This window comes from Vanellus vanellus (assembly GCF_965231255.1).
Source record: "Vanellus vanellus genome assembly, contig: HAP1_SCAFFOLD_1440, whole genome shotgun sequence".
In the NCBI taxonomy this organism is placed as follows: Eukaryota; Metazoa; Chordata; class Aves; order Charadriiformes; family Charadriidae; genus Vanellus; species Vanellus vanellus.
This window is the reverse complement of record NW_028128716.1, coordinates 1,743-20,458: the sequence shown is the minus strand read 5'-3', so window position 1 is coordinate 20,458 and position 18,716 is coordinate 1,743. Positions and strand designations below refer to the sequence as shown.

Genomic DNA, 18,716 nt, shown 5'->3' with positions numbered 1-18,716 from the left:
CACCCCAAAATGCACACAGAGCTACTGGGGGGACCCCAAAATCCATGGGGGGGGTCCGACACCCCAAAAGGCGCCCCGAAACCACCCACGGGTCACAGCACCCCAAAATGTCACCAGGGGGTCACCACCCCCTCTTGGTGACCCCAAAAACCCTCATGGGTACCCCAAAATCTTCAGGAGGGGGTCAACCCCCTACGAGCACCCCAAAATGCACACAGGGCTCCTGGGGGGACCCCAAAATCCATGGGGGAGAGTGGGGCACCCCAAAAGGCGCCCCGAAACCACCCACGGGTCACAGCACCCCAAAATGTCACCAGGGGGTCACCACCCCCTCTTGGTGACCCCAAAACCCTCATGGGCACCCCAAAATCCATCGGGGGGGCAACCCCCTACGAGCACCCCAAAATGCACACAGAGCTACTGGGGGGACCCCAAAATCCATGGGGGAGAGTGGGGCACCCCAAAAGGCGCCCCAAAACCACCCACGGGTCACAGCACCCCAAAATGTCACCAGGGTGTCACCACCCCTTCTTGGTGACCCCAAAACCCCTCATGGGCACCCCAAAATCTTCGGGGGGGTCAACCCCCTACGAGCACCCCAAAATGCACACAGGGCTCCTGGGGGGACCCCAAAATCCATGGGGGAGGGTGGGGCACCCCAAAAGGCGCCCCAAAACCACCCACGGGTCACAGCACCCCAAAATGTCACCAGGGTGTCACCACCCCCTCTGGTGACCCCAAAACCCCTCATGGGCACCCCAAAATCTTCAGAGGGGGGGCAACCCCCTAAGAGCACCCCAAAATGCACACAGAGCTACTGGGGGGACCCCAAAATCCATGGGGGAGAGTGGGGCACCCCAAAAGGCGCCCCAAAACCACCCACGGGTCACAGCACCCCAAAATGTCACCAGGGTGTCACCACCCCTTCTTGGTGACCCCAAAACCCCTCATGGGCACCCCAAAATCTTCAGGGGGGGGGTCAACCCCCTACGAGCACCCCAAAATGCACACAGGGCTCCTGGGGGGACCCCAAAATCCATGGGGGAGGGTGGGGCTCCCCAAAAGGCGCCCCGAAACCACCCACGCCTCACAGCACCCCAAAATGTCACCAGGGGGTCACCACCCCCTCTTGGTGACCCCAAAAACCCTCATGGGCACCCCAAAATCCAGTAAGGGGGTCAACCCCCTATGAGCACCCCAAAATGCACACAGGGCTCCTGGGGGGACCCCAAAATCCATGGGGGGGGTCCGGCACCCCAAAAGGCGCCCCGAAACCACCCACGCGTCACAGCACCCCAAAATGTCACCAGGGGGTCACCACCCCTCTGGTGACCCCAAAACCCCTCATGGGCACCCCAAAATCCAGTAAGGGGGTCAACCCTCTAGGAGCACCCCAAAATGTACTCAGAGCTACTGGGGGGACCCCAAAGTCCATGGGGAGGGTGGGGCACCCCAAAAGTCGCCCCGAAACCACCCACGCCTCACAGCACCCCAAAATGTCACCAGGGGGTCACCACTCCCTCTTGGTGACCCCAAAAACCCTCATGGGCACCTCAAAATCTTCAGTGGGGGGTCAACCCCCTACGAGCACCCCAAAATGCACACAGGGCTCCTGGGGGGACCCCAAAATCCATGGGGGAGGGTGGGGCACCCCAAAAGGCGCCCCGAAACCACCCACGCCTCACAGCACCCCAAAATGTCACCAGGGTGTCACCACCCCCTCTGGTGACCCCAAAACCCCTCATGGGCACCCCAAAATCTTCGGGGGGGTCAACCCTCTAGGAGCACCCCAAAATGTACTCAGAGCTCCCGGGGGAACCCCAAAATCCATGGGGGGGGGGGGGGACACCCCAAAATGTCACCAGGGGGTCACCACCCCCTCTTGGTGACCCCAAAACCCCTCATGGGCACCCCAAAATCCAGTAAGGGGCTCAACCCTCTAGGAGCACCCCAAAATGTACTCAGAGCTACTGGGGGGACCCCAAAAATCCATGGGTGGGGTGGGGCACCCCAAAAGGCGCCCAAAAACCACCCACGGGTCACAGCACCCCAAAATGTCACCAGGGGGTCACCACCCCCTCTTGGTGACCCCAAAAACCCTCATGGGCACCCCAAAATCCATGGGGGGGGGTCAACCCCCTACGAGCACCCCAAAATGCACCCAGAGATCCTGGGGGGACCCCAAAATCCATGGGGGGTGTGGGCACCCCAAAAGGCGCCCCGAAACCACCCACGGGTCACAGCACCCCAAAATGTCACCAGGGGGTCACCACCCCCTCCTGGTGACCCCAAAACCCCTCATGGGCACCCCAAAATCTTCAGGGGGGGGTCAACCCCCTACGAGCCCCCCGAAAGGCACCCCGGGGTCCCACCCGCCCCCAGGGGCACCCCAAAATTTCCCCCCCGGGGTGACTGACCTTTGCCATCGGGACACTTGAGGTCGGGGGTGACGGTGGCGGTGATGTCGGGACAGACGGCGTAGGCCGAGACCACCAGGGTGCCTGGGTGGGGGTCAAGAGGTCACGGGGGGGTCACCAGTGGGTGGGGGTCATGGGGAGGTTGGGGGGGTCACCCACGGCCAGGAGCAAGGGTGGTGGCACCTATGGGTCACAGCGTTGTGGGGGTGGCACCCATGACCCATCATCGTGGTGGTGGCACCCATGGGTCCATCCCATTGCCATGGCACCCATGACCCATCATCACGGTGGTGGCACCCATGGGTCCATCCCACTGCTATGGCACCTATGACCATCATCATGGTGGTGGCACCCATGGGTCTCTCCCACTTCTGTGGCACCCATGACCCATCATCGTGGTGGTGGCACCCATGGGTCCATCCCACTGCTATGGCACCCATGACCCATCATCGTGGTGGTGGCACCCATGGGTCCATCCCACTGCTATGGCACCCATGACCCATCATCATGGTGGTGGCACCCATGGGTCCATCCAACTGCCATGGCACCCATGACCCATCATCATAGTGGTGGCACCCATGGGTCCATCCCACTGCCATGGCACCCATGACCCATCATCATGGTGGTGGCACCCATGGGTCTCTCCCACTTCTGTGGCACCCATGACCCATCATCGTGGTGGTGGCACCCATGGGTCCATCCCATTGCCATGGCACCCATAACCCATCATCATGGTGGTGGCACCCCTGACCCATCATCGTGGTGGTGGCACCCATGGGTCCATCCCACTGCTGTGGCACCTATGACCATCATCATGGTGGTGTCACCCATGGGTCTCTCCCACTTCTGTGGCACCCATGACCCACCATCATGGTGGTGGCACCCATGGGTCCATCCCACTGCCATGGAACCCATGACCCATCATCACGGTGGTGGCACCCATGGGTCCATCCCACTGCTATGGCACCTATGACCATCATCATGGTGGTGGCACCCATGGGTCTCTCCCACTTCTGTGGCACCCATGACCCATCATCGTGGTGGTGGCACCCATGGGTCCATCCCACTGCTATGGCACCCATGACCCATCATCATGGTGGTGGCACCCATGGGTCCATCCCACTGCCATGGCACCCATGACCCATCATCATGGTGGTGGCACCCATGACCCATCATCGTGGTGGTGGCACCCATGGGTCCATCCCACTGCTGTGGCACCCATGACCCATCATCATAGTGGTGGCACCCATGGGTCCATCCCACTGCTATGGCACCCATGACCCATCATCGTGGTGGTGGCACCCATGGGTCCATCCCACTGCCATGGCACCCATGACCCATCATCATGGTGGTGGCACCCATAACCCATCATCGTGGTGGTGGCACCCATGGGTCCATCCCATTGCCATGGCACCCATAACCCATCATCATGGTGGTGGCACCCCTGACCCATCATCGTGGTGGTGGCACCCATGGGTCCATCCCACTGCTGTGGCACCTATGACCATCATCATGGTGGTGTCACCCATGGGTCTCTCCCACTTCTGTGGCACCCATGACCCACCATCATGGTGGTGGCACCCATGGGTCCATCCCACTGCCATGGCACCCATGACCCATCATCACGGTGGTGGCACCCATGGGTCCATCCCACTGCTATGGCACCTATGACCATCATCATGGTGGTGGCACCCATGGGTCTCTCCCACTTCTGTGGCACCCATGACCCATCATCGTGGTGGTGGCACCCATGGGTCCATCCCACTGCTATGGCACCCATGACCCATCATCATGGTGGTGGCACCCATGGGTCCATCCCACTGCCATGGCACCCATGACCCATCATCATGGTGGTGGCACCCATGACCCATCATCGTGGTGGTGGCACCCATGGGTCCATCCCACTGCTGTGGCACCCATGACCCATCATCATAGTGGTGGCACCCATGGGTCCATCCCACTGCTATGGCACCCATGACCCATCATCGTGGTGGTGGCACCCATGGGTCCATCCCACTGCTATGGCACCCATGACCCATCATCATGGTGGTGGCACCCATGACCCATCATCGTGGTGGTGGCACCCATGGGTCCATCCCATTGCCATGGCACCCATGACCCATCATCACGGTGGTGGCACCCATGGGTCCATCCCACTGCTATGGCACCCATGACCCATCATCGTGGTGGTGGCACCCATGGGTCCATCCCACTGCTATGGCACTCATGACCCATCATCGTGGTGGTGGCACCCATGGGTCCATCCCACTGCTGTGGCACCCATGACCCATCATCGTGGTGGTGGCACCCATGGGTCCATCCCACTGCCATGGCATCTATGACCATCATCATGGTGGTGGCACCCATTGGTCCTGGTGCTGTGGCATCCATGAGCCATCATCGTGGTGGTGGCACCCATGACCCATCATCGTGGTGGTGGCACCCATGGGTCCATCCCACTGCCATGGCACCTATGACCATCATCGTGGTGGTGGCACCCATGACCCATCATCATGGTGGTGTCACCCATGGGTCTCTCCCACTTCTGTGGCACCCATGACCCATCATCGTGGTGGTGGCACCCATGGGTCCATCCCACTGCCATGGCACCCATGACCCATCATCATGGTGGTGGCACCCGTGACCCACCATCGTGGTGGTGACACCAGTGGCTTCCTCCGCCCCCCGCTCCACCTCACCGGCACCCACCACCCCACCCCACCCCACCCCAGAGGGACTCACCGGGTGCCAGGACGGTGTCGGTGCCCACGCGGGCGGCCATGCTGAGCGAGTCCTTGCCCCCGTCGATGGCCACGCCCAGCTGGTGCAGGAGCTTCACCAGTCCTTCGCACGCCGTCACCAGCGCCCCCCCCTCCGCCCCCGTCTTCGCCCCCCACATCCAGTTCCCCGAACACTTCACGTCCTGGGGACACCAAAAAAAGAGGGGACACGGGGACGCGCGGGGGACAAAGAGAAGATGACATGAGGACACGTGGGATGGAGAGACACCAGGACCACGGAGGTAGAGGTGGGGGGGGGGGGACGACACGACGGGGACACACGTGGAGATGCGGGACGCATCTCCATGCCATGGCCATGCCATGGTCCCCCTTGATCGTGCTGTGGCCACACGGCAGTGGTCCCCCTTGGCCATGCCATGACCATGTCATGATCCCCTTTGGTCATGCCATGGCCACGCCATGGGCCACCTCGGCCATGCCATGGCTATGCCGAGGTCCCTTTGGTCATGCCATGGCCATGCCATGGTCCCCCTTGATCGTGCTGTGGCCACACGGCAGTGGTCCCCCTTGGCCATGCCATGACCATGCCATGATCCCCTTTGGTCATGCCATGGCCACGCCATGGGCCACCTCGGCCATGCCATGGCTATGCCGAGGTCCCTTTGGTCATGCCATGGCCACGCCATGGGCCACCTCGGCCATGCCATGGCCATGCCGAGGTCCCTTTGGTCATGCCATGGCCACGCCATAGGCCACCTCGGCCATGCCATGGCCATGCCATGGTCCCCCTTGATCGTGCTGTGGCCACACGGTAGTGGTCCCCCTTGGCCATGCCATGACCATGCCATGATCCCCTTTGGTCATGCCATGGCCACGCCATGGGCCACCTCGGCCATGCCATGGCCATGCCAAGGTCCCTTTGGTCATGCCATGGCCACGCCATGGGCCACCTCAGCCATGCCATGGCCATGCCAAGGTCCCTTTGCTCATGCCATGGCCACACCATGGTCCATCTCGGCCATGCCATGGCCATGCCATGGTCCCCCTTGATCGTGCTGTGGCCACATGGTGGTGGTCCCTCTTGGCCATGCCATGACCATACCATGATCCCCTTTGGTCATGCCATGGCCACGCCATGGGCCACCTCGGCCATGCCATGGCCATGCCGAGGTCCCTTTGGTCATGCCATGGCCATGCCATGGTCCCCCTTGATCGTGCTGTGGCCACACGGTAGTGGTCCCCCTTGGCCATGCCATGACCATGCCATGATCCCCTTTGGTCATGCCATGGTCACGCCATGGGCCACCTCGGCCATGCCATGGCCATGCCGAGGTCCCTTTGGTCATGCCATGGCCACGCCATGGGCCACCTCGGCCATGCCATGGCCATGCCGAGGTCCCTTTGGCCATGCCATGGCCATGCCATGGTCCCCCTTGATCGTGCTGTGGCCACACGGTGGTGGTCCCCCTTGGCCATGCCATGACCATGCCATGATCCCCTTTGGTCATGCCATGGCCACGCCATGGACCACCTCGGCCATGCCATGGCCATGCCATGGTCCCCCTTGATCGTGCTGTGGCCACACGGTAGTGGTCCCCCTCGGCCATGCCATGACCATGCCATGATCCCCTTTGGTCATGCCATGGCCACGCCATGGGCCACCTCGGCCATGCCATGGCTATGCCGAGGTCCCTTTGGTCATGCCATGGCCACGCCATGGGCCACCTCGGCCATGCCATGGCTATGCCAAGGTCCCTTTGGTCATGCCATGGCCACGCCATGGGCCACCTCAGCCATGCCATGGCCATGCCAAGGTCCCTTTGCTCATGCCATGGCCACACCATGGTCCATCTCGGCCATGCCATGGCCATGCCATGGTCCCCCTTGATCGTGCTGTGGCCACATGGTGGTGGTCCCTCTTGGCCATGCCATGACCATACCATGATCCCCTTTGGTCATGCCATGGCCACGCCATGGGCCACCTCGGCCATGCCATGGCCATGCCGAGGTCCCTTTGGTCATGCCATGGCCATGCCATGGTCCCCCTTGATCGTGCTGTGGCCACACGGTAGTGGTCCCCCTTGGCCATGCCATGACCATGCCATGATCCCCTTTGGTCATGCCATGGTCACGCCATGGGCCACCTCGGCCATGCCATGGCCATGCCGAGGTCCCTTTGGTCATGCCATGGCCACGCCATGGGCCACCTCGGCCATGCCATGGCCATGCCATGGTCCCCCTTGATCGTGCTGTGGCCACACGGTGGTGGTCCCCCTTGGCCATGCCATGACCATGCCATGATCCCCTTTGGTCATGCCATGGCCACGCCATGGACCACCTCGGCCATGCCATGGCCATGCCATGGTCCCCCTTGATCGTGCTGTGGCCACACGGTAGTGGTCCCCCTCGGCCATGCCATGACCATGCCATGATCCCCTTTGGTCATGCCATGGCCACGCCATGGGCCACCTCGGCCATGCCATGGCCATGCCGAGGTCCCTTTGGTCATGCCATGGCCACACCATGGGCCACCTCGGCCATGCCATGGCTATGCCGAGGTCCCTTTGGTCATGCCATGGCCACGCCATGGGCCACCTTGGCCGTGCCATGGCCATGCCGAGGTCCCTTTGGTCATGCCATGGCCATGCCATGGTCCCCCTTGATCGTGCTGTGGCCACACGGTAGTGGTCCCTCTTGGCCATGCCATGACCATGCCATGATCCCCTTTGGTCATGCCATGGCCACGCCATGGGCCATCTCAGCCATGCCATGACCACGCCGAGGTCCCCTTTGATCATGCTGTGGCCACATGGTGGTGGTCCCCCTTGGCCATGCCGTGACCATACTATGATCCCCTTTTGATGATCCCAAAGTCATGCCATGGCTATGCCCTGGTGGTGGCATGTCCCCCATGGTGTGGACATCCCATGGACACGCCAAAGCCATGTCATTGCTCCTGTAGCCACGCCATGACCATGGCAATGCTCCCAAAGTCCTGCCACGGCCGTGTCATGGTGGTGGCATGTCCCCCATGGCGTGGACATCCCATGGACACGCCAAAGCCATGTCATGGCTCCCGTAGCCACGCCATGACCATGGCATTGCTCCCAAAGTCATGCCATGGCCGTGTCATGGTGGTGGCATGTCCCCCACGGCACGGCCATCCCGTAGCCATGCCATGACCATGTCACCACTCCCAAAGTCATGCCATGGCCATGCCGTGGTGGTGGCATGTCCGCCATGGTGTGGACATCCCATGGACACACCAAAGCCATGTCATTGCTCCCGTAGCCACGCCATGACCATGGCAATGCTCCCAAAGTCATGCCACGGCCATGCCATGGTGGTGGCATGTCCCCCATGGCGTGGACATCCCATGGACACACCAAAGCCATGTCATGGCTCCCGTAGCCACACCATGACCATGTCACCACTCCCAAAGTCATGCCATGGCCATGCCGTGGTGGTGGCATGTCCCCCACGGCGTGGACATCCCATGGACACGCCAAAGCCATGTCATGGCTCCCGTAGCCACACCATGACCATGTCACCACTCCCAAAGTCATGCCATGGCCATGCCGTGGTGGTGGCATGTCCCCCATGGCGTGGACATCCCATGGACACGCCAAAGCCATGTCATTGCTCCCGTAGCCACGCCATGACCGTGGCAATGCTCCCAAAGTCATGCCACGGCCATGCCATGGTGGTGGCATGTCCCCCATGGCACGGCCATCCCGTAGCCATGCCACCACCGTGTCACCGCTCCCAAAGTCATGCCATGGCCATGCCGTGGTGGTGCTGTGCCCCCCATGGCGTGGACATCCCATGGACACGCCAAAGCCACGTCATTGCTCCCGTAGCCACGCCATGACCATGTCACTGCTCCCAAAGTCATGCCATGGCCATGCCGTGGTGGTGGCATGTCCCCCACGGCACGGCCATCCCGTAGCCACGCCATGACCATGTCATTGCTCCCAAAGTCATGCCATGGCCGTGGCATGGTGGTGGCATGTCCCCCATGGCGTGGACATCCCATGGACACGCCAAAGCCATGTCATTGCTCCTGTAGCCACGCCATGACCATGGCATTGCTCCCAAAGTCATGTCATGGCCATGCCGTGGTGGTGGCATGTCCCCCATGGCACGGCCATCCCGTAGCCACGCCATGACCATGTCATTGCTCCCAAAGTCATGCCATGGCCGTGGCATGCTGGTGGCATGTCCCCCATGGCGTGGACATCCCATGGACACGCCAAAGCCATGTCATGGCTCCCGTAGCCACACCATGACCATGTCACCACTCCCAAAGTCATGCCATGGCCATGCCGTGGTGGTGGCATGTCCCCCACGGCACGGCCATGCCGTAGCCATACCACCCCCAAGTCACCCCTCCCGTAGCCACCCCGTGGCGGTAGCCGTGGGGCAATACTCACACGGAGGTCGGTGATGCGGGCGAAGACGAGGTTGGTGAGAGCCTCGGTGAGGGCCAACCGGGCGCCGGCGGCCGGATCCAGCAGACCCTTGATTGGCTGCTCGCCCAGCGCGGTGGCCGCCCCCACCGTGTCGAAGTGGGACAGGGCCACCACGGCCACGTCGGCCAGCGGCGTGTGCAGGGGGCCTACGCACTGCTGTTGGGCCACCAGCCCCGTCACCGAGCGGTCCACCTGCCCCGGAGACAGAGGTGTGTCAGTGGTGGCCACAGAGATGGGAGGTGGCCCCGGGGATGGGGGTTTTTGGGGGGAGGACAAGGTTGGGACATGTGGGGACGGGGATGGGACACGTCCTGCGGGGACAGGGACATGGGCCGGGACATCTCCCAGGGAGTGGCATTGATTAGGGGGGGACACAAAGAGGGACACGTCCTGGAGGGACATGGAGTGGGACACGTGGGGGACATGGACACACTGGGAGGAGCACTGGGGACACGGAGGGGGATTGGGGACATGGAGTGGATCATGGCCACCAAGTGGGTTGGGGACATGGAGGGAACTGGTGGCACAAGGGGATTGGGGACATGGTGTGGACTGTGGCCACCATGTAGGTTGGGGACATGGAAGGGACTGTGGCCACCAAGGAGGTTGGGGACATGGAGGGAACTGGTGGCACAAGGGGATTGGGGACATGGTGTGGACTGTGGCCACCATGTAGGTTGGGGACATGGCCACCAAGGAGGTTGGGGACATGGAAGGGACTGTGGCCACCATGTAGGTTGGGGACATGGCCACCAAGGAGGTTGGGGACTTGGTATGGACTGTGGCCACCATGTAGGTTGGGGACATGGCCACCATGTAGGTTGGGGACATGGAAGGGACTGTGGCCACCAAGGAGGTTGGGGACATGGCCACCAAGGAGGTTGGGGACATGGTGTGGACTGTGGCCACCATGTAGGTTGGGGACATGGCCACCTAGGAGGTTGGGGACATGGTGTGGACTGTGGCCACCATGTAGGTTGGGGACATGGCCACCATGTAGGTTGGGGACATGGCCACCAAGGAGGTTGGGGACATGGTGTGGACTATGGCCACCATGTAGGTTGGGGACATGGCCACCAAGGAGGTTGGGGACACGGAAGGGACTGTGGCCACCATGTAGGTTGGGGACATGGCCACCAAGGAGGTTGGGGACATGGTGTGGACTGTGGCCACCATGTAGGTTGGGGACATGGCCACCTAGGAGGTTGGGGACATGGTGTGGACTGTGGCCACCATGTAGGTTGGGGACATGGCCACCATGTAGGTTGGGGACATGGCCACCAAGGAGGTTGGGGACATGGTGTGGACTATGGCCACCATGTAGGTTGGGGACATGGCCACCAAGGAGGTTGGGGACACGGAAGGGACTGTGGCCACCATGTAGGTTGGGGACATGGTATGGACTGTGGCCACCATGTAGGTTGGGGACATGGCCACCAAGGAGGTTGGGGACATGGTGTGGACTGTGGCCACCATGTAGGTTGGGGACATGGCCACCAAGGAGGTTGGGGACACGGAAGGGACTGTGGCCACCATGTATGTTGCCGACATGGCCACCAAGGAGGTTGTGGACATGGAAGGGACTGTGGCCACCATGTAGGTTGGGGACATGGCCACCAAGGAGGTTGGGGACATGGTGTGGACTGTGGCCACCATGTAGGTTGGGGACATGGCCACCAAGGAGGTTGGGGACATGGTGTGGACTGTGGCCACAATGTAGGTTGGGGACATGGCCACCATGTAGGTTGGGGACATGGCCACCAAGGAGGTTGGGGACATGGTGTGGACTGTGGCCACCATGTAGGTTGGGGACATGGCCACCAAGGAGGTTGGGGACACGGAAGGGACTGTGGCCACCATGTAGGTTGGGTATATGGTATGAACTGTGGCCACCATGTAGGTTGGGGACATGGCCACCAAGGAGGTTGGGGACATGGAGGGGACTGTGGCCACCATGTAGGCTGGGGACATGGTATGGACTGTGGCCACCATGTAGGTTGGGGACATGGCCACTAAGGAGGTTGGGGACATGGAAGGGACTGTGGCCACCATGGAGGTTGGGGACATGGCCACCACGTAGGTTGGGGACACGGTGGGGACGCGGTGGGGCCACGGGTACCTTGTTGGTGAGGTAACGCTTGCTAGCCACGGCCGGTAGCCGCAGGACACGCTCCAGCGCCTGCCGCACCGACAGCCCCGGGGGCAGCGCCAGCGGGCGCAGGGTGGGGGTCACCCGTTGCAGCACGAACTCCTGTGGGGGGGGGGGGTGGGGGGTGGAGGACACGAAGAGATGGAGGTCCCATCACCACGGGGGTCCCCAGCCCCACCCAGGGTGGTCCCAGTCCCATCGAGCGTCCCCATGGCCACTGGGCGTCCCCGTCATCACTGGTGGTCCCCATCCCAATTGGGTGTCCCCATTCCCAACTGGGGGGTCCTCATCAACATGGGCTTCCACTGGGTGGTCTCCATCTTCTTGGTGGACCTCAACCCCGTTGGGTGTCCCCATTCCCAACTGGGGGGTCCCCATCCCCATTGAGGTGTCCCCATAGGCTGCTCCCCATCATCACTGGTGGTCCCCAACCCCATCGAGATGTCCCCATTCCCAACTGGGGGGTCCCCAGCCCCATTGAGGTGTCTCCATTGGGTGCTCCCCATCATCACTGGTGGTCCCCATCCCCATCGAGATGTCCCCATTCCCAACTGGGGTCCCCATCCCCATTGAGGTGTCCCCATTGGGTGCTCCCCATCATCACTGGGGGTCCTCAACCCGGTTGGGTGTCCCCATTCCCAACTGGGGCATCCCCAGCCCCATTGAGGTGTCCCCATAGGCTGCTCCCCATCATCACTGGTGGTCCCCATCCCCATTGAGGTGTCCCCATTCCCAACTGGGGCCTCCCCATCCCCATTGAGGTGTCCCCATTCCCAACTGGGGGGTCCCCAGCCCCATTGAGGTGTCCCCATAGGGTGCTCCCCATCATCACTGGTGGTCCCCAACCCCATCGAGATATCCCCATTCCCAACTGGTGTCCCCAGTCCCATCGAGGTGTCCCCATAGGCTGCTCCCCATCATCACTGGTGGTCCCCATCCCCATTGAGGTGTCCCCATTCCCAACTGGGGCGTCCCCATCCCCATTGAGGTGTCCCCATAGGCTGCTCCCCATCATCACTGGTGGTCCCCAACCCCATCGAGATGTCCCCATTCCCAACTGGGGCGTCCCCAGCCCCATTGAGGTGGCCCCATAGGCTGCTCCCCATCATCACTGGTGGTCCCCATCCCCATTGAGGTGTCCCCATTCCCAACTGGGGGGTCCCCAGCCCCATTGAGGTGTCCCCATAGGCTGCTCCCCATCATCACTGGTGGTCCCCATCCCCATTGAGGTGTCCCCATTCCCAACTGGGGCGTCCCCAGCCCCATTGAGGTGTCCCCAAAGGCTGCTCCCCATCATCACTGGTGGTCCCCATCCCAATTGGGTGTCCCCATTCCCAACTGGGGCGTCCCCAGCCCCATTGAGGTGTCCCCATTGGGTGCTCCCCATCATCACTGGTGGTCCCCAACCCCATCGAGATGTCCCCATTCCCAACTGGTGTCCCCAGCCCCATTGAGGTGGCCCCATAGGCTGCTCCCCATCATCACTGGTGGTCCCCATCCCCATTGAGGTGTCCCCATTCCCAACTGGGGCGTCCCCAGCCCCATTGAGGTGTCCCCATTGGGTGCTCCCCATCATCACTGGTGGTCCCCATCCCCATTGAGGTGTCCCCATTCCCAACTGGGGTCCCCAGCCCCATTGAGGTGGCCCCATAGGCTGCTCCCCATCATCACTGGTGGTCCCCATCCCCATTGAGGTGTCCCCATTCCCAACTGGGGCGTCCCCAGCCCCATTGAGGTGTCCCCATTGGGTGCTCCCCATCATCACTGGTGGTCCCCAACCCCATCGAGATGTCCCCATTCCCAACTGGTGTCCCCAGCCCCATTGAGGTGGCCCCATAGGCTGCTCCCCATCATCACTGGTGGTCCCCATCCCCATTGAGGTGTCCCCATTCCCAACTGGGGCGTCCCCAGCCCCATTGAGGTGTCCCCATTGGGTGCTCCCCATCATCACTGGTGGTCCCCATCCCCATTGAGGTGTCCCCATTCCCAACTGGGGTCCCCAGCCCCATTGAGGTGGCCCCATAGGCTGCTCCCCATCATCACTGGTGGTCCCCAACCCCATCGAGATGTCCCCATTCCCAACTGGTGTCTCCAGCCCCATTGAGGTGGCCCCATAGGCTGCTCCCCATCATCACTGGTGGTCCCCATCCCCATTGAGGTGTCCCCATTCCCAACTGGGGGGTCCCCAGCCCCATTGAGGTGGCCCCATAGGCTGCTCCCCATCATCACTGGTGGTCCCCATCCCCATTGAGGTGTCCCCATTCCCAACTGGGGCGTCCCCAGCCCCATTGAGGTGTCCCCATAGGCTGCTCCCCATCATCACTGGTGGTCCCCAACCCCATCGAGATGTCCCCATTCCCAACTGGGGCGTCCCCAGCCCCATTGAGGTGTCCCCATAGGCTGCTCCCCATCATCACTGGTGGTCCCCATCCCCATTGAGGTGTCCCCATTCCCAACTGGTGTCCCCAGTCCCATCGAGGTGTCCCAATTGGGTGCTCCCCATCATCACTGGTGGTCCCCAACCCCATTGAGGTGTCCCCATTCCCAACTGGTGTCCCCATCCCCATTGAGGTGGCCCCATAGGCTGCTCCCCATCATCACTGGTGGTCCCCAACCCCATCGAGATGTCCCCATTCCTAACTGGGAGATCCCCAGTCCCTACCGGGGGGGTGGGAGAGGTGGTCCCAACACCCCAGACGTGTCCCTCAGCACCCAGCCCTTGGGGGGGTGACCTTGGGGGGGTCCCCCCTCTCCCGTCCCCCCCCCCACCCCACCCCACCCCACCCCACCCCCTCACCTTGCGGGGCATCTTGCCCAACACCCATTCCAGTTCCAGGTTGACGGGGGTGGGGAGCCCCTCGTGGGACCCCCCCTCGGCCACCGGCGCCTCCAGGTCATCCACCAGCACGATCTATGGGGTGGGGAGGCGTGGGGGGGGAACGTGTGGGGTGGGGGGTGGAGCAGGGCCGGGGCACCCCCCCCACCCCCCAGGATCTTTTCTGCTCTCCAGGGACCCCCAAAAAGACCCCCCAAAAGTCCTCTTGGCCCACAAGGTCCCCCCCAAAGCCACCTCCGCCCCACTTCTCCCCACCACCACCACCACCTCTCTCCGTCTCCCCATGGCCCCCACATCCCCGTGACCCACATCCCCGTGTCCCCAAGTCCCCACATGCCCACGGCCCCATGGTGTCCCCCATGTCCCTACATCCCCCCATGGTGTTCCCCCATGTCCCCATGGTGACCCCCATGTCCTACATCCCACGGCCCCATGGTGTCCCCCATGTCCCCATGGTGACCCCCATGTCCTACACCCCATGTCCCCATGGCAACCCCTATGTCCCCATGGTGACCCCCATGTCCTACATCCCACGTCCCCATGGTGACCCCCATGTCCTACATCCCGCATCCCCATGGCAACCCCCATGTCCCCATGGTGTCCCCCATGTCCCTACATCCCCCCATGGCAACCCCCATGTCCCCATGGTGACCCCCATGTCCTACATCCCACGTCCCCATGGAGTCCCCCATGTCCCCATGGTGACCCCCATGTCCCTACATCCCATGTCCCCATGACAACCCCCATGTCCCCATGGTGACCCCCATGTCCTACATCCCACATCCCCCCATGGTGTCCCCCATATCCCCATGGTGTCCCCCATGTCCTACATCCCACATCCCCCCATGGTGTCCCCCATGTCCCCATGGTGACCCCCATGTCCTACATCCCACATCCCCCCATGGTGTCCCCCATATCCCCATGGTGTCCCCCATGTCCTACATCCCACATCCCCCCATGGTGTCCCCCATGTCCCCATGGTGACCCCCATGTCCTACATCCCACAACCCCCCATGGTGTCCCCCATGTCCCCATGGTGTCCCCCATGTCCTACATCCCATGTCCCCATGGCAACCCCTATGTCCCCATGGTGACCCCCATGTCCTACATCCCACGTCCCCATGGTGTCCCCCATGTCCCCATGGTGACCCCCATGTCCCTACATCCCTATGTCCCATGTCCCCACGTCCCTACATCCCATGTCCCATGTCCCCATGGCGTCCCCCATGTCCCCATGGTGACCCCCACATCCCTACATCCCCCCATGGTGTCCCCCACGTCCCCATGGTGTCCCCCATGTCCCTACATCCCCCCATGGTGTCCCCCATGTCCTACATCCCATGTCCCCATGACAACCCCCATGTCCCCATGGTGACCCCTATGTCCTACATCCCACGGCCCCATGGCAACCCCCATGTCCCCATGGTGTCCCCCATGTCCTACATCCCATGTCCCCATAGCAACCCCCATGTCCCCATGGTGACCCCCATGTCCTACATCCCACGTCCCCATGGCGTCCCCCATGTCCCCATGGTGACCCCCATGTCCCTGCATCCCTATGTCCCATGTCCCCACGTCCCTACATCCCATGTCCCACGTCCCCATGGCGTCCCCCATGTCCCCATGGTGACCCCCACGTCCCTACATCCCCCCATGGTGTCCCCCATGTCCCCACATCCCACGTCCCCATGGTGTCCCCCATGTCCCCATGGTGACCCCCATGTCCTACATCCCACATCCCCATGGTGTCCCCCATGTCCCCATGGTGACCCCCATGTCCTACATCCCACATCCCCCCATGGTGTCCCCCACGTCCCCATGGTGACCCCCATGTCCTACATCCCATGTCCCCATAGCAACCCCCATGTCCCCATGGTGACCCCCATGTCCTACATCCCACGTCCCCATGGTGCCCCCCATGTCCCCATGGTGACCCCCATGTCCTACATCCCACGTCCCCATGGTGTCCCCCATGTCCCTATGGTGACCCCCACATCCCTACATCCCCCCATGGTGTCCCCCATGTCCCCATGGTGTCCCCCATGTCCCTACATCCCCCCATGGTGTCCCCCATGTCCCCATGGTGACCCCCATGTCCCTACATCCCTATGTCCCATGTCCCCACGTCCCTACATCCCATGTCCCATGTCCCCATGGTGTCCCCCATGTCCCCATGGTGACCCCCACATCCCTACATCCCCCCATGGTGTCCCCCACGTCCCCATGGTGTCCCCCATGTCCCTACATCCCCCCATGGTGTCCCCCATGTCCTACATCCCATGTCCCCATGACAACCCCCATGTCCCCATGGTGACCCCTATGTCCTACATCCCACGGCCCCATGGCAACCCCCATGTCCCCATGGTGTCCCCCATGTCCTACATCCCATGTCCCCATAGCAACCCCCATGTCCCCATGGTGACCCCCATGTCCTACATCCCACGTCCCCATGGCGTCCCCCATGTCCCCATGGTGACCCCCATGTCCCTGCATCCCTATGTCCCATGTCCCCACGTCCCTACATCCCATGTCCCACGTCCCCATGGCGTCCCCCATGTCCCCATGGTGACCCCCATGTCCTACACCCCATGTCCCCATGGCAACCCCTATGTCCCCATGGTGACCCCCATGTCCTACATCCCACGTCCCACGTCCCCATGGCATCCCCCATCCCCCCATGGTGACCCCCACGTCCCTACATCCCCCCATGGTGTCCCCCATGTCCCCATGGTGACCCCCATGTCCTACATCCTATGGCCCCATGGAGTCCCCCATGTCCCCATGGTGACCCCCATGTCCTACATCCCACATCCCCATGGTGTCCCCCACGTCCCCATAGTGTCCCCCATGTCCCCGCCTCCCCGTGTCCCACGTCCCCCCCTACATCCCCACGTCCCCACGCCCCATTGCCCCATCTCCCCCCATTCCCGCGTCCCACGCGCCGTGTCCCTTGTGTGTCCCCATGTCCCCTCCCCTTACCCGCCCGTCCCCGGTGATGGTCCCCACCACGCAGAGGGGACAACGCTCGCGGCTGGCCAGGCGTCGCAGCAGCTCCAGCTGCGGTGGCCGCACCAGTAAGGCGTTGGACTCCTGGTACTCGGCGCCCCACAGCTCCAGTACGCTCAGGGTGGGGTCACCTCGCTGCCACCACCAGTGTCACCGCCGGGTGGGGACACCGCGGGGCACCAAAGGGACATTGGGGGCAGAGGGGGACACCGAGGGGAGAAGTGACACCGGAGCGACAAGGGGGAGTGGGGACAGGGGACACCAAGGAGACTGGGGGGACTGGTGGCACTGGGTGGCACCGGGGGGACAGGGGACACCAAGGAGACTGGGGGGACTGGTGGCACTGGGTGGCACTGGGGGGACAGGGGACACTTAGGGCACTGGGGGGACTGGTGGCACTGGGTGGCACGGGGGGGCAGGGGACACTTAGGGCACTGGGGGGACTGGTGGCACTGGGTGGCACCGGGGGGACAGGGGACACCAGGGGGACACAGGGGACACTTAGGGCACTGGGGGGACTGGTGGCACTGGGTGGCAATGGGGACACAGGGGACACTTAGGGCACTGGGGGGACAGGTGGCATTGGGTGGCACCGGGGGGACAGGGGACGCTTAGGGCACTGGGGGGACTGGTGGCACTGGGTGGCACCGGGGGGACAGGGGACACCAGGGGGACACAGGGGACACTTAGGGCACTGGGGGGACTGGTGGCACTGGGTGGCACCGGGGGGACAGGGGACACCAGGGGGACACAGGGGACACTTAGGGCACTGGGGGGACTGGTGGCACTGGGTGGCACCGGGGGGACAGGGGACACAAGGGGGACACAGGGGACACTTAGGGCACTGGGGGGACTGGTGGCACTGGGTGGCACCGGGGGGACAGGGGACACCAGGGGGACACAGGGGACACTTAGGGCACTGGGGGGACTGGTGGCACTGGGTGGCAATGGGGACACAGGGGACACTTAGGGCACTGGGGGGACTGGTGGCACTGGGTGGCACCGGGGGGACAGGGGACACTTAGGGCACTGGGGGGACAGGTGGCATTGGGTGGCACCGGGGGGACAGGGGACGCTTAGGGCACTGGGGGGACT

General features: G+C 62.9%; 1 protein-coding gene across 1 annotated transcript in view; it reads right to left on the bottom strand.

Moving 5' to 3' along the window:
- PFAS (phosphoribosylformylglycinamidine synthase) overlaps positions 1-17,756 on the bottom strand; it is a gene marked incomplete at both ends in the record, with an annotated part of 35,621 nt that extends 17,865 nt beyond the window's left edge. The window contains 6 exons of the mRNA XM_082500053.1: positions 2,418-2,501; positions 5,160-5,340; positions 9,592-9,822; positions 11,750-11,881; positions 14,577-14,690; positions 17,595-17,756. Of these exons, the coding sequence (XP_082356179.1) occupies positions 2,418-2,501; positions 5,160-5,340; positions 9,592-9,822; positions 11,750-11,881; positions 14,577-14,690; positions 17,595-17,756 (904 nt within the window). The remainder of the gene's footprint in view (positions 1-2,417; positions 2,502-5,159; positions 5,341-9,591; positions 9,823-11,749; positions 11,882-14,576; positions 14,691-17,594) is intronic.
- Between the last annotated feature and the right edge of the window lie 960 nt (positions 17,757-18,716).